Source organism: Zonotrichia albicollis, chromosome 19 (assembly GCF_047830755.1).
Source record: "Zonotrichia albicollis isolate bZonAlb1 chromosome 19, bZonAlb1.hap1, whole genome shotgun sequence".
In the NCBI taxonomy this organism is placed as follows: Eukaryota; Metazoa; Chordata; class Aves; order Passeriformes; family Passerellidae; genus Zonotrichia; species Zonotrichia albicollis.
In genome coordinates this window covers 4,240,807-4,264,127 of record NC_133837.1, presented here as the reverse complement: position 1 = coordinate 4,264,127, position 23,321 = coordinate 4,240,807, and the positions used below count along the sequence as shown (strand labels likewise).

The 23,321-nt window shown below is 50.4% G+C and overlaps 2 protein-coding genes across 5 annotated transcripts in view; one reads left to right on the top strand and one right to left on the bottom strand.

Annotated features, from left to right (window-relative positions):
- Nucleotides 1-3,125, top strand: part of RECQL5 (RecQ like helicase 5) — a 38,462-nt gene extending 35,337 nt beyond the window's left edge. For 3 of the 4 annotated variants that reach the window (XM_005494078.4, XM_014272059.3, XM_074555292.1), the window contains 4 exons: nt 166-244; nt 1,076-1,327; nt 1,779-1,851; nt 1,929-3,125. In XM_005494078.4, the coding sequence (XP_005494135.2) occupies nt 166-244; nt 1,076-1,327; nt 1,779-1,851; nt 1,929-2,050 (526 nt within the window). In that variant the 3' untranslated portion in view covers nt 2,051-3,125. The remainder of the gene's footprint in view (nt 1-165; nt 245-1,075; nt 1,328-1,778; nt 1,852-1,928) is intronic. The other variant, XM_014272060.3, reaches the window with a different exon arrangement.
- Nucleotides 2,183-23,321, bottom strand: part of LOC102066620 (unconventional myosin-XVB) — a 30,580-nt gene continuing 9,441 nt past the window's right edge. Inside the window, exons 12-42 of the mRNA XM_074555358.1 lie at nt 22,840-22,950; nt 22,607-22,701; nt 21,803-22,024; nt 21,223-21,319; nt 20,602-20,802; nt 20,166-20,355; nt 19,961-20,051; nt 19,218-19,425; nt 17,684-17,799; nt 16,697-16,756; nt 15,908-15,983; nt 14,718-14,836; nt 14,388-14,506; nt 13,873-14,014; nt 13,641-13,752; nt 13,180-13,340; nt 12,815-12,927; nt 12,638-12,701; nt 12,308-12,380; nt 11,879-11,955; nt 11,037-11,113; nt 10,359-10,489; nt 9,321-9,415; nt 8,902-8,979; nt 8,258-8,366; nt 7,785-7,933; nt 7,300-7,427; nt 6,058-6,191; nt 5,451-5,584; nt 4,852-4,992; nt 2,183-4,341 (exon numbers count right to left, since the gene is read on the bottom strand). Coding sequence (XP_074411459.1) covers nt 4,282-4,341; nt 4,852-4,992; nt 5,451-5,584; nt 6,058-6,191; nt 7,300-7,427; nt 7,785-7,933; nt 8,258-8,366; nt 8,902-8,979; nt 9,321-9,415; nt 10,359-10,489; nt 11,037-11,113; nt 11,879-11,955; nt 12,308-12,380; nt 12,638-12,701; nt 12,815-12,927; nt 13,180-13,340; nt 13,641-13,752; nt 13,873-14,014; nt 14,388-14,506; nt 14,718-14,836; nt 15,908-15,983; nt 16,697-16,756; nt 17,684-17,799; nt 19,218-19,425; nt 19,961-20,051; nt 20,166-20,355; nt 20,602-20,802; nt 21,223-21,319; nt 21,803-22,024; nt 22,607-22,701; nt 22,840-22,950 — 3,683 coding nt within the window. The 3' untranslated portion in view covers nt 2,183-4,281. The remainder of the gene's footprint in view (nt 4,342-4,851; nt 4,993-5,450; nt 5,585-6,057; nt 6,192-7,299; nt 7,428-7,784; nt 7,934-8,257; nt 8,367-8,901; nt 8,980-9,320; nt 9,416-10,358; nt 10,490-11,036; nt 11,114-11,878; nt 11,956-12,307; nt 12,381-12,637; nt 12,702-12,814; nt 12,928-13,179; nt 13,341-13,640; nt 13,753-13,872; nt 14,015-14,387; nt 14,507-14,717; nt 14,837-15,907; nt 15,984-16,696; nt 16,757-17,683; nt 17,800-19,217; nt 19,426-19,960; nt 20,052-20,165; nt 20,356-20,601; nt 20,803-21,222; nt 21,320-21,802; nt 22,025-22,606; nt 22,702-22,839; nt 22,951-23,321) is intronic.

Here is a 23,321-nt window from a genome sequence, read left to right as displayed (position 1 = left end):
TCCAGAGCCCCACCAGCCTTGTCCTGGAAACCTGTCTGAGGTCTCTGGGAGAGTGAGGGGAGACTCTTGCTTTTCCATGCAGTCTCAGGGCCACTGACGCTGCATGCAGAGATATTTTCACTGTGGAATGATTACAACTGGCCTTCTCTCCACTCTTCCCACTAGTGTTGCTGAAATTGTTGCAGAAACTGAGCTGCCTGTTGTGGGAGAAGGGGACAGCGGGAAGCGGCCAGGATCAGATGAGGTAACACTTCAATGAATGCTGATTTCCTCTCTTTCTTCTGCTCATCTTCTGCCAAATTTCTCTCTGGGAGTGACTCTCCTGCTCTGAGAGTGTCATTTACCTGGGGAAGGCCCAGCTGCAGTTGCAGCAGAAAGGAGAGCCCCAGTTGTGTTGCATTCCTGGTGTTGCCCTGCTGCCCTCTGGGCTGTGCCAGCACCTTGGGCTTTGTTCCCTCCTCTGTGCAACTCGTGACTGTGCCCTTGCTGGTGACTTGCCTGGAATTAGTGTCCCCACCCCCTGAGATCTGTCACTAACTATAATTAGGGAGCTGCTTTCTCAAGGCAAGGGCACAACCACAGGCCAGAGACACACAGGACCATTGGGAAGTGACCCCTGCTCAGTGCCTGCCTTGCCATTAATTTTCTGCTTCTGCATTTGGCAGCTGAGACTGCCTGACAGCTGTCTCTGCAACCCTGCACTCTCCTCTCTCTTTCAAACTGAGCAGGAGTGGGGCTCTCCTGATGGGGCTGATTCTTCCTGAGGGGTGTATTCTGTTCTCAGCAGACATCCTGAGAAATCTCTTCCAGTCAGTTTTCCTCTGTAGGATTGGGTCTAGCAATTAGCTGCCCCAATATGAGCACAGGGTAGTTCTAAATGTGATATTCTTTAAAGGGTTTTTTTGTAGTGTCTGCACAGCAGGTGAAAAAGAGTTACAGAGATTCCTACTGGGTATTCACTGGAGGCAGAGGCTGCAGGATGCTGCAAAGATTTGTGTCCTTGGAAGGTGGTGGCTGTTTGGTAGGCAGTGCTGCCACAGGAATTGGTGGGTTTGGTTTTCTGTCCCCTCTCCAGGATATGGAAAGTCCTGCAAAAAAGCGGCTCCGGACAGTGGCAATATCTTCAATTCTGAGCCAGCCAGAGGGCAAAAGTGTTGGTCCAACAAAGAAGAAGGTGACTTTTGACTCAAACTTAGCACAGTGTGATAAAGAAGGAAGCAGCAGGACCATACAGCCAGTGACCAAAGGCATGTCCCTCAAAGAGACTGCAGACATCGTTGTCAAGTATTTGACCCCGTTCTACAAGGGGGGCAAATTTGCTTCCAAGGTAGAGTACAGCTCAAGGCCCTCTTTAGCAGGAGAATTCATCTCTCTAGGGATCTGGGGCTCTGAGAAGGGGAAGATGATGTGGATCACACCTTTTATTTATGTGCTGTTTAACTAAGTGACTCCATGTGCAGCAACTCCCCTCTCCCACAAACGAGTTGGTGTCTGTTGGTTCCACATTTCCTTGTGGTTGTTCATATTTTCACATTAAACCCTGGCACATTTTGAATTCCCACCTGTGAAGCAGGAGCAGCTCAGGTTCAGTGCTGGTGTTTCCTTGCTGTGCCCTGCAAGGCAGGATGTGTGTGCTGGCCTTCTCCAGCCCTGCAGGGCCAGTTCTGTGTGTTCAGTCCAGGAGTGGTTTGTGCCAGTCTGTGCTAAGGGCAAGACAAACATGGGAACAGACAGCTGAGGTAACTGTGTCTGCTTTCTGCTCTTCCCCAATGCTGCAGGATCTCTTCAAGGGCTTTGCCAGGCACCTCTCTCACTTACTGACCCAGGAGCAGAGCCCTGCCCGCAAGACAGGTGTGTCTGGGGTTATTGCAATGCCACGTTGCTTCATGGCTTTAGAGGGGCAGATGTCTTAAATATCAACTCAAAAGATGGTGTTTCCTCTCTTGCAGTGAAGGAGGAAGCACAGAGGCTCATCAAGGAGTTTTTCAAAACAAGGCTCAGGTGTGAGAGTGAGGCAGACTGGGAGGAGCTGCAGAGCTTGGAGAGTTGATCCCTGCTGCTTGTTGGCTCTTCCTTCCTGCAGCAGCACCACCAGGGGATGGGGAAGAACTCAGCCATGGAAGGTCTCATGAGACTGCAGAAATGAGATTTATTTTTCTTTTCTCCAGTGCGTTTTGCTCACTTGTGCCCTTAGTGACACACATTCAAGGGAGCCAGTTTTTGTGAACTCATGGTGAGTTTTCCCAGTATAAGTGGGGTGCTGAAACCCTCAAGGACCAAGAGGTGTGAAGTTGTACCTGCTGGCTTTGTTAGGGGCTGCTGCCTTGGATGTTCTGCACTGTCTCCAGCCTCTGCTACCTGCAGCAGTCTGGGCAGGGCTCAGACTTTCCAGCTGGGACTCTGCTTTGGGATGGCACCTTGCTTTCTAAATGGCTTCTCCCCTTGCTCCCCTCCTCCCTGTTTCTTACTTCAGTGTCACCAATATGCTACAAGTTCTCATGCTTTGCTCAGGGCTGCCAGTGACAAACTCAATGTTTGAGTTCCTGGATGGAATATTTTTGTTTGAAGGGCAGGGGAGGAGCATTTTGTAATTACCATGGAGGCAGTGCTTGCTTTCTAAAGAGGAGAAATTCAGATTCTTTTTCTTTTAACGTGAACTTCTTTGATTTTGTCCAGTTCTGTCTGTCTGCCCATTAATTTAAGTGGTGATACTCTTTCAGTATTAACCCCTGCAACACTCCCAAGCCTTTGCTTGTAATCCCTAAAGCCATATTTGCTCCTGTGCCTCACCACAAGTCTGCAGTGCAGGGAGCAGTGCTGCTATTACAGCTGAGTAGGTCTCTGCTGTGACCCTCAAACTGACACTGTGGTACCTCTGCTGCTATGTTTATATGGAACCCGAACCTGATTCCCTGGTACAATCCTTCCTGTTGGGTTTTTGTGGGGTTCTGCCTCTGTTCCATACCTACAGGGGCTGGTGGCCTCAGGCTCCAGTGCTGCCAGAGGAATGTGCAGCCCCAGAGGCTGCCCAGGGGTTTGGGTCACTGCATCCCACAGCTGTATTTTTTTAAGTGTTCTGAAGGGTATATTTGCAGGACTGACAATAAAGCAATGTTACAACTGCTGTGGATTGTTCCTGGAAGCTTTTTCTTCCCACTCAGTCCCACAGCCTGCTCAGAGGTACATTAAGCAGCACTCAAAGAGAAGCACCTGCCCTGGAAGATGCTGTAGTTCCCACTGGCATCAGCTCACCAGCAAAAGTCTAATTGTGCATCAGGGCTTGCACTGAGCACCCTCAGATTTATCCCCCTTCCCTGCCAACAGTGACAACATTTTCCTCAAGCTTTGCCCATTACCTGCAGTTAAGTTTTCCCAGGTTAGATGTAAGATCTAGCATATCATACCTTCAGAACATCTCTGTGATTATTTTATTGCAATTTCCTAAAGGGCAGTTACTCCTCAGGTCATTAGGAGAGCTGTGGCAATAAAAATAAATTAAATAGTTTTGTACAACCCAAAACAGTATTCAGTATAATACAAGTTCTGTTTGAAGATGCTTCCCCCATGGGCACAGAGCCATCACTGAAGTCTGACAGCTGCATGGCCATGACTGACTTCTTTATAGTAGAGGGAAGCATATGCATATAATTATGTCAGTGAGAAATTAATTAACAATAAACTTCCTTACCATTGCAGCTCAATCTGTACCCTAGCATATGTGATAATTCTATGATTAACACTGATCTGCTTCTCAATTAGGATGCTTTGTACAAATTGCTTCACAAATCCTGCTAGAGGATCTCTGCATATCAATTCAGAGACAAATCTGGCTCCTGGAAAGCACCAGCAGCCCCTGCAGGCATTGCACAGCTCAGCTGGGCATTGGGATACACAAATCTCTGGCAAGCACCAGGCTTTGCTCATGATAATTAATTCAAAACAGAAAGGAGGAGTTGCACAGTGCAAAGCTTGAAGGCAAGTGCTTGCTTTGGGTCAGTGCTCTTTGCTGGAAGGGGCTGTGGTTTTGGAGAGGCCCTTGGGGTTTGTTTAGCCACAGCTTGGATTGTTCCAAGGAAGTGCTTGAGGGCTGAGTGGCAGGTCACGAGGGTTACGGTCACTCCATCAACAAACGCTGTGGTGGCATCCTTAGAAAGCAGCTGGCTGAGGCCATGGGTGTCTTCTGGAAGAGTTCTCTCCCAAAAACAGGCCAGGGAGCACTGACCAAGTTCAGAGAAAGGGAAACAGTGCTGTTTTCCTTGGCCATTCTCCTCCTTTGAGGCTCTAGGAGTGCAGCTCTGTTTTATCCAGGATGACAACAATCGTGTGGTACAGTTCTTTGGCCTGTCAAAACACAAACCAGCATCAATCACTCTTTGCCCCAGAAAGAGCTGCTTCCCCTAATTAAATCAGTTCCCATAATTAAATATCAGCCACGTGCTGGGACCAAGCTGCACTTCAGAGCCTGGAAATGCAGTGTCCCCTATAGGAATGTGGTTTCTGTTGACAGAGTGACAAAACTACCCTTGTCCCCTTAAGAGGAAAGAAGCCCAGAAGTTTCTCTCCTCAATTGGGTAAAAAGACGTCTCATAGACTTAGGAGACTTCACCTCAAACTTAAGAATGGCCAATTGGACAGAAACCAAAAAGTCCTGCCTGGGCAATTTACTAGAAAAAGAAGAGAACAGAGAAACTAATGGCTTTTGTGAGGTGTTTTACCAGGAGCAAGATTCCCCCTCCTCCTCTGGGACACGAGAGAGGAGCAGCAGCACCAGCCCTCAGCAGAGGCCCAGCTGGGCAGGCAGGGCAGGTTGGGAGGTGCCAGGGGGAGGCTGCAGGCCCTGGCTGATCTCACCTGAGGCAGCTCCAGCCACAGGGCCCTGGGGCTGTCGGGGGAGCCGTAGTGGAGCTCCAGGCCGGGAGGGCCCCCGTCGGAGAGCGGCCTCAGGGTGCGCATCCTCTGCAGCTCCCTCAGGGCAACCACGCGGGACACGGCCTGCCAGGGAACAGCCACCTCAGGAGCAGTGCCCACAGGGAAACCACTGATTCCCACCACAGGTCACCTGTGGAAAGCTGAAGGAAGGTCTGGGGCACAGGGTGGTGTGTGCAGGATACAGCCCTGGAACTCGCACAGGACTGGGACAAACAGGAATGTGTTCTACATTTAGTTTTGCTGTGGACTGTGCTTGTTAGCATAAACACTGAACCCACAAAAGAGCCCATGGCAATAATGCCTGTGGTACACTCTCTTGCTCTGCCCCATCAGACAGTCCATGAAATGTAGGATAATCCACATCATACACTGTGCCTCCCCATCAAAAACCCAAACATTATCTCCTAAACGGAGACAGATGCTGCTGTCAGAGTGGCTGTGATGTCCAATCTCTTCCTTCACAAATCTTCTAAAGCCACAGCTCATATCTGACAGACATCAGGGGGGATTGTCTGGCATACCTGGGTGGTGCCATCCACCACAATGATCTCCTCCTTGTTCACACCAAAGAAACAGGGCACAGGGATAGTGTCATCACTGATTCTCTCCACTGTGAAGATGGAGTAGCCAAAGAAAGGCAATCTCATCACGTGCTCTAGAAGACAGCAAAAAGTGGCCTGAGGACAGCAGCTTTCAGCCAGCAATTTACTGCACCAGCCTGGGGTGGTCAAAGCTGCCAGTGTTCCCAAGATTTACTACATTAAAAATAATGTTGACAACTTCTGCCTCTCTCCCCAGCTTCTGAGGCTCAATTCTCAGTGGTCTGGGTGGATGTTCTGTCCTTTTCTGACTGGAAAACAGACATGCAGCCAGAATATCAATTAAAACACAGCTTGTACAGAGCTCTGAAAATCCACTGCAGACTCCTACAAGAGATGGAACTTTACCATGATCACCATGCTTGGGAACAAGATCTAATCCACAGTGAGAAACTGTCAGGGAATTCCACTCTCATTCCAGGCTCCAAGAATCATCAACAAGCTCATGAATTGTCCCAAAAGTGCATTCAGAGCAGCTTCCAGAAGCTGAAACAGCAGAGGAACTGAGCAGATGTGGATGTCTCCTCACCTATGAACTGGATTTTTGCCTCCCGTGGCTGCAGGGGCTGCCTGGTTCTCAGCAGTGTGGCCACGTGGCTGTGCAGAGCCTTGGGGCTGATGGAGGCCTGCAGGCTCTTGGGGGTGTATTCCTTCAGCTCTTCCCTGTGCCAAAAAACAGATTCCAATTCACCCCCTGCCAGATAAAATCAAACATTTTCACAGACATGTTTTATGAAAAATCCTTTCATTAGGATTTTTTCCTCCTGAGAAGCTGAGAAGCCTCAGCAACAAAATGTAAACATTGATTATCTGCTGCTGTGGAATGCAACAGGCGCATCTGTGATTGGTCTCATCTGGTTGTTTCTAATTAATGGCCAATCACAGACAGCTGTCCAGCTGTCTCGATCAGTCACAAGCCTTTATTATCATTCTTTTTCTATTCTTAGCTAGCCTTCTGATGAAATCCTTTCTTCTATTCTTTTAGTATAGTTTTAACATAATATATATCATAAAATAATAAATCAAGCCTTCTGAAACATGGAGTCAGATCCTCGTCTCTTCCCTCATCCTGAGACTCCTGCAAACACCACGACAAAACATCAGCCAGGGGATTAAGGGGAAGGAGGGGATGGGGCAACAACTTTCCATTGTACATCTGGGAATGAGGGTCAAGGGGTAGAGGAAGAGCACAACAGGTGATGTCTGCTTTGAGGAAGGTGGAAGGAGCCATCAGAGACAGTGAGACCACCCTTGTCCACAGAGAATTCAGCTGTGCACCACTGACCAGTGCATGGAGAGACATCCCTCCTTTGTGGAGACAGCAAGAGCTCCTCAGGGCCATTTCCCTGCTGCTGGTGCTTGAAGGGGATCTGATGGAGGCATTACCTCAACTCCAAGTCAAAGTACACAAGGAAAGGAAGGAGTGACAGTGAAGTGGAGCTTGGAACTGCAGGACTGAAGGTTTCCAGTATCCAGGGACAATTTTGTTCCCTTTGGGCCTCTCACTACAGATTTCAGGTGTCCAGGGTTGAAACCTCTGACACTTGTGAGAGAGAACACAGGAGGATTCACCCAAACCATGAGCTCCTGCTCTTCCTTCTCAGTGTTACAAATCCATGGCAATCAAATGAAATGACCACGGCACCCCCATGACCCTCTGTTTTCCAGAACTGGACATTTCTTAATTATCCAGAGAGGACTTCCAGGTACCTGTCCCTAACCCCTGTGGTGCCTGTGGCCACCACAGAGATCCCCTCTGCCACAGACATACCTGGAGGGAGCAGAGTTCTGCTGCTCCACTTTGGCCCAGTGCTGGAACATTGCCAAAAGGGCCACCTGCATCTCCATTTCTTTATTCTGGTTCAGCAGGATCCTCCCATTCAGGTAATCCCACAGCACCTGAGGGACAGCACAGCAAAGAGTCCTTTGTTAAAGCTGCCAGAGGGTACAGGCAGGTCTGGGCAATGCCAGGCTGCACAGAGCCACATCCTGCCTTGCTGATAATGCAAAACAAAGGCTCTCTGAGCTCAGGAAGAGCCTGGGGAGCTGCACAATGTGTGGAACAGCAGTGCTCCAGGCTAAGGCCACAGGCACAGAGCCTTCCTGGCATCCATAGATTCAGTGCTCAGTCACTCCCAGAAACAGCACACAAAGCCTATCAGCCAAAGCCCTCCTGCTTTTCCAGCCCTTTGGGACACTCCTGCGGGCTGGGACACCACCTCTGTCCCTGCTAGGGAGGGTCCTGCTCTTGCTTACCTGTCCATAATGGACATCTGTGTAAACTTGGTTGTCAAAGTGCAGAGGTGTCCTCCAGATGAGCCTGCGTAAGGTCACGGTGACCAGCATGTCCTCCAGCAGGTAATCATGGAGATACTCCTCCAGTTTTATTGGCCTCACCATTTTACCTGTATGACACAGGGAGAGTCATCCATTCTTCTTGGGGGAGAGGCTGGGACTGGAGCCTTCCTGCCCACCTCAATTCCCCCCTGCCCACCTCAGTTCCAACCATCAGCCATTCCAAAGGGACACAGAACCCCACACCTCTTTCAGGAACAAGCAACACAGCCCCTGAGAAGGATCAATCATTAACCCTAATGCAGAGGGAAACTGCTGAAGAGGACCCTCCCAGGAGGCAGCAAGGGTGGAGGAACTATTCCAAGCAGGAGCTGTGATGCTCCTTTTTGCAGAGGCTGCTGGAAGAGAGAAGCTCCATGCTGGTCTCTACTTGCCGAGATTTTTGTCGTCACTCCTGATAGCAAAGAGAACAAAGTCCTGTGTTTCTTGCTGTTCACCTATTCCCATCTGCTCACAGATCTCCTGCAAGAGCTCCTTGGCCACCTGAAGCAAGGAGAGAAGGAAATTAATACCCTGACCAGGCAAGCCCAAGAGGAGGCAGACACATTCTTCCTTGTCAGATAAGGGATTTCCCTGGTGCAGTATCGCAAACATCTTTTTATGAAAAATCCTTTTCTTTGAGATTTTTCCTCCTGAGAAGCTGAGAGGCCTCAGGAACAAAATGTAAACAATTATTATCTGCTGCTGTGGAATGCAACAGGTGCATCTGTGATTGGCCATCTTGGATGTTTCTAATTAATGGCCAATCACAGCCCAGCTGGCTTGGACAGAGAGTCTGAGACAGTTGCCTTTGTTAACATTCCTTTCTATTCTTAGCTTAGCTAGCCTTCTGATGAAACCTTTTCTTCTATTCTTTTAGTATAGTTTTAACATAATATATATCATAAAATAATAAATCAAGCCTTCTCAAACACAGAGTCAGATCCTCCTCTCTTCCCTCATCCTCAGACCCCTGTGAACACAGTCACAGTGTGGCTCAGAGTCCAGACCCCTGAAGGAACTCCCAGCTCCAACTCACAGTGAATGTCCTGATCCTGGTGAGGTACTCCAGGCCTCCAGGCATCAGCACCACCAGCCGGCGGGCGCCGTGTCCCTTCTGCAAGGACAATGTCAGGCAGGCAGACATGCAGGGTCCCGTCAGCCCCACGTGTCTGTCCCTCCTTCCCCATCCCTGCTGCCCCTGCTTGCCCCAGACATGCAGGGTCCCGTCAGCCCCACGTGTCCATCCCTCCTTCCCCCTCCCTGCTGCCCCTGCCTGCCCACAGCACCTCCCTTTCCCTGCCCACTCCATGGCCTGCACCTCCCAAGCTCCTTCCATGCCCACGCCCCATTTCCTCTCCTGAAACACCCACTGCCCCTGTCACACTGCATGTGGCACCTCCAAAGCCTCTTCCCTGTCCCCCTTGCCCCCTGTCCCCCACCTCCCTGCCCCCATACCAGCAGTGCCTCCATCTCCACAGGGAAGGGGAGGTGCCGGCGGCCCCCGTACAGGAAGTTTTTGCGCAGGTTGCTCTGGCAGATCTTGGCTATATCTGCAGGAAAAGGAAAAAGCTCCATGTGCTGAGCCAAACAGAGAACCAAACATGGTGTCCTGTGCTGTTGGGTCATCCTGGATGGGTTGAATTTAACTCCTTGTCTTACGTTGCAAAATGTGGCTGGGGGTGTGTGTTCTATCCCCATCTGTCAGAGCTGGGGCAGTTCTCTGCTGTCCCTGGGGCAGTTTTTTCTTTATCTCTCCCACACCAACCCTCCCTCCAGGAGATCTCTGCTGTCCATGGCCACTGAGTGTCCCTGCAGGGCTGATCCAATCCCAGCATCCCATGGGGAGATGCTCCGCCCAGGGGAGGAGCCAAGCATTCCTACCTGGATCCAATCTGGGCCTGGCCCAGCACAGCAGCCTTTGCCCCCTGCATTGCCAGAGGAGCAGCTTTCTGCTGCCCTGCATGGCCAGAGGGAGCCCAGGCCCATCTGCAGCAGCCCTGGAGCTGCAGAGGAAAACTCCCCCCTTGTGCAGGATCCCTGCTGCAGCAGAGCCACAGCTGGCACTGCAGGAGGGCTGAGCCCCCATGGATGGGGCTGGGACACCCCCTGACACACAGGGGGCAGGGACTGCTCTCACTCCATCAGTAGTTTTGTTTTTTGTACTATTACATTTGTATTTTTTAAATTTTCCTCATAAAGAACTGTTATTCCTACTCCCATATCTTTGCCTGAGAGCCCCTTAATTTCAAAATTATAATAATTCAGAGGGAGGGGGTTTACATTTTCCATTTCAGGGGAAGCTCCTGCCTTCCTTAGCAGACACCTGTTTTTTCAAACCAAGACACCCATGGTCACTGGTAGGAGAGCAAAGAGACTTGACCTCACTCCCACCCTGCCAGGACACATCCAAACATGACAATGTTGGGACAGAAGAATGACAGGAGGGGGGATTAGATCTGGAATATTTGCTTTACAGGACACAAACGATCTTACCATGGTGGGCGCTGGATGGATCACTGCTGGCCAGCTGCAGGAACTTGGTGGCATAGGGCATCAGGATTTTGGAGGGCAGGAAGTACCCAGTGAGCAGGTTTAGGAGCAACCAGCCCCGCAGCTCGCTCTCCCTGTGGATCAGAAAGGACTGTGGGCACCTTGGGACAAGACAAGCTGCTCTGAGTAGCTCCAAGTGAGCTTGTGCCCTTCTGAACACCTCTGGCAGTTGGCAGAAAAGGAGGTGTCAGCCCTTGGTCAGAGGTTTCTTGTGCTGAGTAAGAGATTGATTCAGTTATTCCAACAGCAAGCAAAGAAAGGGAACAATCAAGGTCACACCACCTCCCAGGGCAGTGTGGGGCCAAGCCAGGCCTTGACTGGTGTTCATCAATTCCCCAAGGCTGGGAGGAGGAGATCAGTGCTCTGAGCAGCACCACGAGCAGGAGCCACCAGGAATGTTTACTGGTGCCCAGATAGATCAGCAGCCAGAAATACAAGGAAAAATATCCACTAAAGTGAAAATGCCAGACCCTGTGACTGCAGAATTTCCTGAGTGCTCAGCAGAAGCAGCTGGGGACAGCCCATCATGAGGGGACAGCCTCCCCCTGGCCCTGCTGTCCCTGCAGCTGATGGTTCCTCCCCAGCTGTGCACACACAGCAGCTGCCAGGGCTGGTACTCACTGCTGAGGGTTGTGGGTGACCTGTTTGATGACCTGGCAGTAGATCTCATCGTGCAAATTCTCCTTCTCCTTGCACAGCTGCATCCAGAGAGGAGAAAACAGCATCAGAGAGGGGATGAGAGCATCAGAGAAATCCCCTGTTGCAGACATCTTTTTATGAAAAATCTCTTCTTTGAGATTTTTCCTCCTGAGAAGCTGAGAGGCCTCAGGAACAAAATGTAAACAATGATTATCTGCTGCTGTGGAATGCAACAGGTGCATCTGTGGTTGGTCTCATGTGGATGTTTAGAATTAATGGCCAATCACAGTCAGCTGGCTCAGGCTCTCTGTCTGAGCCACACACTTCTGTTATGATTCTTTTCTATTCTTAGCTTAGCTAGCCTAGTGAAACCTTTTCTTCTATTTTTTTAGTATAGTTTTAATGTAATATATATTATAAAATAATAAATCAAGCCTTCTGAAACATGGAGACAGATCCTCGTCTCCTCCCTCAACATGAGACCCCTGTGAACACGGTCACAATCCCCAGATAATTTCTGTGCCTTTCCTCTTCCAGCTTCAGAGCTCTGCCAGTTTGGCTTAAAGTTTGGGCTTTGCAGCCTCTGGTCTCCAGTGCTATTTAGGCTCAAAGGAGCAGAGAGCAGAGGCAGGTTGTGCTCTCATCCCGACAGTGATATCCAGGGGAACCATTTACATGCAAACCCTCCCCACAGTCTGTTTCATCTCCCTTCCTCATGCAGGAGGTGCCATTGTGGCTCTCCCTGTCCTTCTCCTTCCCAGCAAGGTCTTGGCCCTCCACTCCCATTGGTGCTCCTGCACTTTCCCCAGGGGAAGCTCACAAACCTGAAGGATTTCATAGATGCATTGGACCTCAGCCTGGTGCTTGTGTTTTGGCTGATCTCCCATGAACCTCATCAGCGCTGCAAGGCAAAGCCTGGCCTTTAGTCTGAGCTGGGGTGGTTCTGCCATGGGGCTGGCAGTGGGCAAGCAAATGTCCTGAACACTTCTCTGCTGTGACAAGGCTTGCACTGGACAAGAGGAGTCAGCCCAAAGCCCAGGCAGAGTGTTCTGGGACACTTGGAGCTCCAGGCAAAGTCCCTTTTGCTGGAAGGTTTCAGCAAGCACACAGGGGGCTATGAACTCAGAAATGCCTTGGAAGGGGCCCTCCTCACCCAGTTTCGCCTCCCACTGTGCCCCCCATGTCTGTGTGTGCCCACCCTGCCCACCCCACTCCCCTCTGCACTGCTGTGTCCCAGGGAGCTCCTTCCTTACTCTGGAAGTTCTTTGTAGCCAGCTCGTTCAGCTCGCTGTCAGAGTAGCAGAGCAGAGACGCCTGGATTGGGACCTGCAGGGCCAGAACACAGGGACAGAGCAGGGCTGGGGGTCACGCAGGGCTGGGGGTCACACAGGGCTGGGGGGTCACACAGGGCTGGGGGTCACACAGGGCTGGGGGTCACACACTTGAGCTGCCAGGACCCCACAGGACACCTAAACTTGTCCAGAGACTGCAGGCAAGGATCTGTTCCTTGTTCATGTGGGACAAAGCCAGAGGCAGGGCTGGAGCTGGGATCTGGCTGGGCCAGGGGCAGAGGCTGAGCTCACCTTGGTGTGCTTCACCAGCTCAGCCACATCCTTCTTCTCAGCAGATGTCCCCTTCAGGCCCTGCCTAGACAGAGGAGAGGGAACATGTCCAAGAGAGTCCAAGAAACACCCCCAGAAGGAGCCTGGGGTGGGTCAGGCTCCCCAGGTCCTGTTTGGGAAGGAGCTCAGGCTACTCACACGGACTGAGCCTCTCGGAAGTAGGCGGTGGCAAAGTCAGTCATGGTGTAATGGTCACCAGCGGGCACTAACATGGTGCTGGTGGCTTCTGGTGTCAGGCTGAGGACAGAACTCTGCAGGAACACCACCAAACCCACCCTAAAACATCAGCTGAGGAACTCTGCAGTGTGTATTCTCAGCTGCCAGGCCTCATGTGTGTGTGGTGCCTCCCCTCCAACACTGTGATGGATTTGAGTGTCTCATCTGCAAAGACTAAGCCCTCATCATCTTCCCTGTGCCCTCAGAGCTCAGACACTCCCAGAGCCATGGCAGCCCCGCTGAACCCAGCCATGTGCCCTGGGTGTCTCTCCCCAAGGGCTGCTCACCTCCCTGCTGGTGTTCCTGCTCTCTGGGGCAGCTCTGGTGCCCTTTCTCTGCTCCCCCCGTCTGTCCATGCTGCTGCTGAGGTAGTCAATGGCAGGAGCCAGCTGCACCAGGCTGGTGGGGAAGAGACCACAGCGGCCACCCGTGGAGCCAAACTGCCACCCTGCAAAAGGACAGAGAAAGGGTCAGGAACCAGGGCAGCTGCCAGGAGAAACGAGCACTGAAGCTCTCTGCTGGCAAAGGAGAGCATCAGACTCACCAGGTTTTCCTGCATTCTAAGGAAACACACACACACATATGTATATATAACATGTATTCCTATAACTGAGGCAACTGGGTCAAGGCTTGTCTGGCAGAGCTGGAGGCTGATGATGCCAGCCCCCCCTGTATTCCTCTGGTTCTGGCACCACGGATCCAGCAGGCCCTTGGTCCTGGTCCTGCCCACCCCAACACTCCCCCTCACCTGGCTCCACGCCCTGCATGGGCAGCAGCTCGATGAGGTCGCCCTTGTTGAAGCTGAGCAGGCTCTTGTCGTCCACGATGTAGCTGCGCAGAGCCACCACGTAGTTGGTGTCCTGGGGAAAGGCCAAGGCCGGGTCAGATCTCATCCCAAGGATCACGGCACCCCATGGACAATCTCTGTTTCATCAGGGCAACCACCTTCATTCCCTACCACCCTCCAGCTGCTGCCTCACCTGCCTCAGCTCCTGCATGAAGAGTTCCACCATGTCCTTGATGCACGGAGCCTTTGGAGAGTGCAGGATGAGCTGCTCTGTCTTCAGGGAGAACTCCAGGGAATTGCTGCCTTTCATCTCCACTGACAAAACCTCTGCAAAGCTGGAACACAAGCCAGCATGTTTGGGATGCAGAACGTGGGGATGGGAGCCCATTCCAAGGACTGGGAATGGAGACATGCCTCAACATTCTCCATTCTCCAGCTGCTCATGGCTTTCACCCTGAGGAGCTCCCTGTGATGGCACACGGGGCTGATTCACCCCCAGAGCTCACTTGTTGTAAGCAAAGCTCAAGGCAGGAAGGAAAAGGAGAAGCCAGACTCGTTAAAAGGAGGGTCAGTGAGTCACAGCTGGCCTAGGGGAATCCTAGAGAGCACAGCACAACTCAGAATTTTCAGCTCCTCCATCCAGCTTGCCTCCAACACCCTGCCAGACACAAACTGTCCTGCAGCAGCAGCCAGGGCCCTTTTGCTCACCCGTAGCTGCGTAGGATCTTGAGGTGCTCAGGATGGTATCCAGCTGCTTTCTCCACCTTCAGCAGCCTCATGCCCCGGTGAGAAACACCCAGGAGCTGCACATCACTTCCCTTCTCACCCTGTAAGGGAAGTGCAGCACAGAGAACCAAAGGCTGCATCCCACCTGCACAGGTGGCACCAGGGAAAGGAGGTGCCACACGAGGGGTGTGAAACCCTGCAGGGTATGGAAGGTACAGAATCCCTGCAGTGTGGCCAGGCAGGGGACAGAGAGAGTGAACTGGAGCCACAGCTAAAGCAAGCCCAGGGGCTGGTGAGAGAATCAAGGCTCACCTGAACCGGGAAAAGGCGGGAGAAATAGTTGGCCCAGTTGTCCCGAGCAGCCACTACAATCCTCTTCTTTATCCCCTCCTCCTGGATGGACTGGGCATTGCTGCCAACTCGGAACTCCACTGCAGGGTCACAGAACAGTTACTTGTTTAGAAAGACAAAGGTGGCCAAGTCTCCCTCTTCCCAGGGATTCTTTCCCAGCAGTCCCTCTGTGCTCACAGCACAGCAAACTGTGCAAACCCAGGGCACCACAGGGAATATTTCTCTGTCTGCTCTGGGGTGCCCTGACCCCCAGAGGAGCACTGACTTTGACCCTCATTCATGAAGAGTTTCCTAGACTTCAAGATAAACTGGAATCCAGAAAAGTGTGAAATAGATTATAGAGAGTAGTGTAGGTGTATCACTTGGTGAGAAATTGAGGGTTTGGGATTTTTAGTGTGTTGTGGATGGAAGCAAGATGGAGGGCACAGGGTTTCATCCTGGGTTTCTTCTTCATGCTCCTTCTCCCTTTTTCTTGATGGGTTTGGGTGGCATTTTGTAATTGGGTGGAAAAGTCCCCATTGCAGCTCTTTGGGATCAGTAATTGGGTTAAAAGGGAAAATAATCCAGGTGTCAGTTCTAAATTGGATAGTTTAGTCTTAAAAGACCTTGTACCAAGAGATTGTTGGCCATTTTGTGCCTTCTAATGAAAAGCTGCAGAACTCACAGTAGTGAGGCTGTTTTACTGCTAAGAAATAATAAACACCTGAGTCCAAGCATGAATTACTGTGTCAAGTGCCTTCAATCCAGACCCAGAAAATCCAACGACTGGTACCCCCACAGCAAACCACATGTAGAGGGGAAAGGACACTTGCATACACCAATCTACTACTGGTTTCTATCCCTTTCTCCACAAAGATCATGTCAGAGATGACAGCTGGAATTTGAAACAAATCAAAATCCTATTCTTGGACTTCAGTTTCCCCTCCCCACAAAAAAAACATTTCAGAACTAAGTTTTTCTGGCTCACCGAAATTTCAGGGAATAAACAAACATTCCTACACTGCACTCTACAAACGCGCCTTCCTGCTGCAGTGACAAACAATTCTCCTCTGCCCTTAGCACTGACTGAAAGGCTTGGAGGCCAGTTTTGCACTCCAGAGCAGAAGCTGGGATGGGCACAGAGGGGAAGGGGTGATGGGGCTGGTAATTACTCAGCAGATCCTTCATCTTGCGCTTCTCCTCCCGGGAGATCCGGAAGCTGGACTCGGAGAAGGTGTCGCGGATGATCTGCAGAGCAAGGGAACAGAGAGGCTGCCATTGCAAAGGCCACACCTGGCAGTGTTGTAATGATGTCACAATGCTGATTGATTTCTCCTGAGGTGTTTTAACCTGTCTCACTCTAGGTAGCAGTTAGAATAATAAGGGAAAAGGAGAACTTGCAGGAAAAGTAATTAAAGGTGTTACAATAACCATTATCCAAAACAGTGGTATATATTACTTTTGGAATAGCCCTAGACTACTTCCTCAAAGTCCTAGATTAGTTATTTGTTTACTGAATCCCAGTCTTTAAATAAACACAAGGGAAAAAGTAATGAAAAGTTGCATGAGCAAGGAAGTCTTCCGTAAAAATGTAGTAGGTCATTTTGAAAAGTGATGGAATAGTCAATTTACTGAAGCACTGATATTATTTATGTGTTTTTCATTAATCTTATGACTAGACATAAAACCTGCTGCCAAAAGTACCCTGGTGGTAAGCAGGTAATGTTCATCATTAAGCTGTATCAAGCAATAATAAAAGTTCTTTTATTGTTGTATAGATAGCTGGAGCATCTGGGGCTGCTAAACTGAGTCTCAGAGAGGAGTGAACAGGGATTGGATGGATCTGGGGAAGAGACTTGCACTGCTGGGGATGGAAACGTGCAGGTAACTCATGCAATGTAATTATGGAGTGTTTTGTCCCCAGAGAGACAGCTGGCTTTGAGCCCCACTCGGGTGCTTACCTGTTCACACAGCAAGTTCAGACAGTAAGGGTGGCTGAAATTTTCTTTGGGGTAAAACACCTGCAAGAGGAGGGCAATAGTGGTGTTACAGATATTGCAGAGGTAGCTCCTGGGGATGTTTTGCAATTCATATGCCCTGCTGCCAGGAGGAGTGAGTTCATCTCCAGGCACAGGCAGGGAGAAGACACTGAGAATGTAAACAGAAGGACCAGGAGTGAAGAACTGTCGCAGACATTTCTTCATAGAAATCTTTTCTTTGAGATTTGTCTATTTTCTGGGAAGCAGAGCTCCAGAAAAAGAATGTAAACAAACTGTTATCGGCTGTTGTGAAATGTGGCGAGTGATCCTGTGATTAACTCATCTTGCATGTTTCTAACTAAGGGCCAATCACAGGAGCAGCTCAGGGGAGATTCCCTGAACACAGAACTTTGTTATTCATTCCTTCTATTCTATTCTTAGCTTAGCAGCTCTCTGCAAGCTCTCTCCTTATTCTTTTTAGTATAGTTATAATGTATTATATATTATATATCAATAAATCAAGCCTTCTGATCAAGAAACAAGATTCTCGTCCTTCTCTCACCCAGTGACCTCCTCAAGTCACTGTAATAAAGAACCAAAACCTGAGTGCTCAGACCAAGGGATGAACCCTGGTGAGTTTAGCACACTCTCCAATACTTGATTTTCATCACATTTGTACTGTTTTAACAGGAAAGCACCAGGCAACAACAAACTCAGTTCTAGATATCTCAGTGCTCTATAGAGGGAGGAAAGGACAGGTAGAGAAACTGAAACACAAGTGTCAGCAAGGCAGAGCAGGACCAGATTCCCCATGACATGATCCCCTGCCTCCAACTCCTGGGTCTGGTGATCCCAGAATTATCTTTGTGCTCTGATCTTACACTGAGTGCCTGTGACCAAATAAACCCATTTTTAACCAGAGATGGGACGAGCTCCCCCCCCAGCCAATCCTCAGCTGAGGAACTGAACCTCTTTGCGCAGAAAAATTTTCCAGGCAGGGTCGATATAGGAGAAGCTGACGCTGGTGGTGAGCTTGTACAGCTGGGTCTTGATCCCATCATCACCTGCCACTGTCACAGCAGAATCTGTGTGGGGAGAAAAAGCAGTGAAGATGGGCTCTGAGGGTTACAAGGTCCTTTCCACCCCCCAAAGACCTGCCAGGAGAAGAGACAGCTCCTGATGAAATATTCCTGTCAGGGAATCTCCTGAAGCACAAACCAGTCATTCCCAGAATTTCTGGGAATTACACTTCCACTGTCTAGCCACAAATTCATTGCTAAGAACAGAAACCCTCCAGGCACGGGGAGCACTCAGCCTCCCACACGAAACACTGCCCCAGTGCTTGAGGTTGGAGACACACTTGAGGTTGGTTTCACTTTGTGTCATTATAAACAGGCTGCTAAAGCTTTCAGAGGGACAGAAAAGTTCTCCCCTGAGCTTGGAGGCTGCAAGGTTCTGGTACAGGGCACCCAAAACTAGCACCAGATTCTCTCTCTGCAGATGTGTTACAGACAGGCTCAGTCTGAAGGCAACTGCTCAAAGTTCTCACTTTATGAGGTAGGAATGTCTTTATTTAAGCACTTCAAACTTTCAAAACTTCAGAGTCCATAGACAAATAATGTTGTAATTCCCATGCTTCAGCTGTTTCTAGATCCCTATTCCAAAGCATGAAGGAATTTTTCAGGCTAATCCACTTACTTTGATTTACTTTCACAGGACTTCCTAAAGAATAATTTTTTAAGAGAGGAAGAGGTAACAGGGAAATTCTTTTATAGCAGGGAAGTTGCTGCAGGATGGAGTCCTTCAGTAATGTGTTTGACTGACTGCTCCTTGCAGGGTATGAAATGTGATGCTGATGAAAATTTTAAACAGCTTGAAATACCTTGATACAGGTATCCAATGTATAGAATGAATTGAGGCTCACACTGAAATTCAGAGGCAAAACTAAGACTGAATAACACTTCCAAACTACTGCTGATAAGTATTAGCTCTACTTTTTTTAAATGGGCACCATCCAAACATTCTTTATGTGTCCAAGGTCTCCCAGGCTCAGCTTCCCTCTGAGAAACACTCCCTATTCCTCAGTCTGTCTCTAAGGTCCCTCACCAGAGGGAAAGGTGAAAGTTCTGGCTTCCCATTGCTCCCTGGTCTAAAGTCCACCCACTAATTGCTCCTTTGATAATTATGCTGCAGGCAAACAATAAAAGTATTGTGGGCTGGACCTTGATAAAGCTGTAGCCCAAGGACCTTTCTATTTTTAGCTGCATTTTTCAGAAGGGAAGAGTTAAGAGCTGGGAAGTGCCACGCTGGTTTCTGGGCCAGGCTGGAACTGTGACATCTCTGATTGCTCACAGATGAGATTGCAGCACCTCCCTGGTGGCACACAGCTCAGTCCCTGGCACGCTGCCTGGTGCCAGGACCTGTGCCAGGACTCTCTGGGCTGGTTCCAGCCCCATCCCCTCCCTGCCCTACCAAATCCCACATGGGTGAAACAAACACTCACCCTTCCCTGGGGGTTCCTGCCAGCCTTGGTCCTCAGGGGTTGCTGGGGGAAGAGGGGGAGCATGAGGGCCCTGGGCAGCTGGGGGGGCACCCTCTGGTTTGAAGATGGATAAGAGGGGCAGCTGCTTTTCCTTGATAGAGCTGGAAGCTGGGCCTGGCTTGGGCTTGACAGGTGGAGGTATTTTCTTCTCCTGTGGCACAGGAGATGGCTGCAAGACAAAAAAACCCTTTGAGCCATTCTTTCCCTGCATTGCTGGGCTCTGTCCTGACACTGCTGTTCTAAATCATCCTGTGGCAGCAGCCCCTGGAGCAAGACCTGTGTGAACAGCCCACCACTGCCTTTAGATCAACACAAAATCTACAAAGAGATGATCAACCAAACCCAGAGGACCAAGTATTTGAGATCAAAGCCTCCAGTTTGGAAAGGAAAAAAGGATGTTAACAAGCCAAAGCCTTGGTGCCCAATGTGGAGAACATTTGGAGCTTGCTTCCACATCAGCCTTTAGCATCTCACAGTAGGACTTGCTGCTCCAGAGCCTTTTCTTCAGGACCTCAGATGACTTTACAGACTGGAACCAGTCTAGGGTGGGCAGGAGCATGGTGTGAGCTCCCAGCTATCTCACAACCCAACCAGAAATGACCTGGCTGCTGCTGCAGCACCAGAGGGATCCCAGCCTGCTGGAAATGGGATGGACAGGCTCTCTCTGCTGAGCTCCTGAAGTAACCAGAGAGCAAAGAACTCACTGATCGCTGAGGTGAGGGGTTCATCATTCCCAGCTTGGCCAGAGCCTCGTTTTTGGGGTCGTTCTTCTTTATAAATGGCTTGGATACTTTCCTGCAAGGGAACATGGAGCAGCATTATGGGGTTTGGGCACAATGGAGCCACTGGCAGAGCTGAGATAGAGAACCCCCATGTCCCCCCTGCCCACAGGAGATCCCACACTCTCACCTGCTGGGCTGGATGGGCTGGGGCTCAGGGGCTGGTCTGCTCTGGTACATTTTGATGATGTTCCCAATCTCATGGCTGGGTGCAGGACGCTTCTCTGGGCCTGAAGGCTTCACTACAGGCGGCTCCTTCTTTGGTTTTGGTGTCTCCTTTTTTGGCTTTGGCTCAGGAGGTGGCATAGGGGAAGCAGGAGCTGTTGGGGTGACAGCCTTAATCAATAGTCCAGCAAACACACAGCAGAAATCCCTTCATCTCATTTGACGTTCCCTTTCTTTCCCTCTGATGCTGACTAGCAATGTACATTCCTCCTTCCTCTCCTGTCAAGATGCAGACTCCAGAAGAGTCAGATCCTTTCCCCCTCTGCCTAAATCCTGGCCTGGTGTTCCTGGGAAGGTCTTCCTTGTCAACCTGCTTGAGTCTCCACTGCCCAACATCTTACCTGGCTCTGGTTTAGGGACAGGCTTCTCTTCTTTTCTCTTCTCCAGCTCCTCTTTTTTCCTCTTCTCCATCTCCTCTTTTTTCCTCTTCTCCATCTCCTCTCTCTTTTCCTCCTCCTCCTCCTCCTCTGTTGGCTGGGGTTTTGCTGGAGGAGTCCAGGTTTTGCTAGGTCTGACTTTCTTCACTCGGATGTGCTGCTCTCCTGCATAGAAAGGGGAACTTGAGCTAATCTAACCCAAACCAAACCCTGGCACTGATGGCACAGTTCTCACTCTTGCCTCAGTCAGCAAAAACCTCTTTTCTGGAGTGAGGGAGAATGTCCCAGTCACACGGCCAGAGATTTCTAGAAAACTGGCCCCACTACAACTCACAATCTGAATTGGAGCTAGCTGAACAGGAACCTCAAACTCCTGCACACACATCACCAGCAGCTCCTGAACAGGAACCCAAACTCCTGCACACACATCACCAGCAGCTCCTGAACAAGAACCCCAAACTCCTGCACACACATCACCAGCAGCTCCTGCAGGGATTAGCTGGATTCCAGACAGGGAGACAAGAACACGTGGGCATGCCAGGAAGGTGTTCTGATGAGTGAAATCCCCGAGTGGCAGACACTCACCCATCTTCTGGAAGTACTCTCTCTTCTGCTGGAAGGTTTCCCGAGGACAATCATCATCCTCACTGCTGGAGAACTCCTCTTCCACATAGTCATAATCCTGCAGACAGTGCACAGCTGGTTTAGTTAGCACCAGCCAGCAGTACTCTGCAGTGCCCTTCAGCTCAGGGGTGATTTTGTCTCAAACTGTTCTGATCTAGAACCTCTCCACACCCAGGAGTGTCCCAGTAGGTCAGTTTCCAACACAAGGAACCCTCAGCCAAGCACAGAGAAGGAAGATTATGTTAGAGGCCCAACACACCTTCCTGCATGATAAAGATCTCAGAGTAATTAATTCTCCTGTGGAAAATTTCAGCTTAAATGAAATGAATTGGCCAACCCTGCAGCCAAACCTCCACAGAGCAAAAGCCACTGAGGTTTGATCCTTAGAGACTCAGCAAGCAGAGTTTGAAAGGTCTCAGTATCATCAGGAAGCACAAATCTCTGCTCTCCTCTCTGCCAAACCAGGGCCACACAGGGATGGACACAGAGCAAACACCAAACACAAATTCAAACCAAATCCACCACTGCTTGTTTCTCATACCAGCTCTTTGGCCTTAGCTGGTGGCTCTGGAGATCTTGATGGTGCTGCAGCAGCCTGGCTGCTGGGAGGCTTCTTGGGTTTGGGGAGAGTGGCTGGGGCTGAGGCTTGTGCTGGGCTGGAGGCTCTTGGCCTGGAGTTCTCAAGGGACTTTTGCTGCTTCTGCAGCTCCTGCTGCTGCTGCTGCTGGGAAATGGTCATGGCTTGAAGGGTCATCTGCTGGGCCTGGGGAAGGAATTGCAGTGTCCATGAGCTCTAGGCAGCACAAACCCAGCCATCAGTCACAGCCTGTCCTGTTTTTTCACTGTTAATCAATCCCAAAACATCCACATAGTGCACAACAAATTTCCCAGTGTGTGGCCAAGGCATGCCCAGGGAGTCTTCTCCCACCTGGCCAAGGATGCAGAGCTCCTAACACCCCCCAAAGGCTCAGCTGCTGGCCTGGGGCTGCCCTGCACTTACAGGGCTTTGCACAGAAAGCAGAACACTGCAGGCCTGCATCTGTAGCAAATCCCAGCTTAAAACCCATGGGAATTAGAGCTGAATCTTCTCAGGCCTGCTCCTGTCTCTGCTCCTCACTCACTGATGGTGCCTCAGTGTTCCCATGAACACAAAGTGGCAAAAAAGGGCTCCCAGTTTTGCAGCCTTAAATAATGCCCACTTTATAGTGGGGATTAAAACAGAGTTCACCCCAGCACGTGAGGCCAGAGTGACACAGGGCAGGCCCAACGAGGAGAGCTGGGCTCCCCCTCCAGGCACAAACACCAAGGTGTGGCTCTTCCCCAGTCCCTGGGGCCCTTCACTCACCATGAGCATGGCCTGCTGGTTGATAAAGGCTTGCTGCTGTGCTGCCAGCTGGCTGGGATCCACAGCTGGAACCACGGGCTGGGGCATCACCATGGCTGTGGAAGACAGCACACACATCTTCAAAATCCTACAGTGAACCTTCCCCACATTCACCTGACACTGAAATGCACAGGTGTCACTGACAGCCCCCTTCCACCCCCTCCCCTGTGCAGTTACAGAAACTCTGCTATTACCTGGCATAGGTGCAACCCCACCAACCCCTGGCATCATGGGCATGGCTGCTGGCATCCCCATCATGGAGGGCATGGGCTGGTAAACTGGTGTTTGGGTCATTCCAGACAAGCCTAGAGGCATAAGAACAAGTGCACAGTGCTTTGGAGAATCCCAAATGAGAATATCCTGAGCAGCCCCAGAGAGCACTTCTGGTGCTCTGCACATGCACCAACCACAGCAGGACACAGCAACACTCAGGTGGAAAAAGGAAACCTAAGAAAAATGTGTGGCCTGCCAGATTTTAAACAGCAGTATCCAGACTCTCTTTCTGCAGCCTAGCTTTGGACACCACCATTCTTCATGATTAAGCTTATAAATAATTCCTGCCTGTGTATGATTACAGAGACTTTCTCTTGAGGACTGGGCAAAGATCTCTGGGGCTGGGACTGTCACCTTGGTGTCTTTGCAGTGGGTGGCAAGGCTGGATGAACATTGTGTGTCA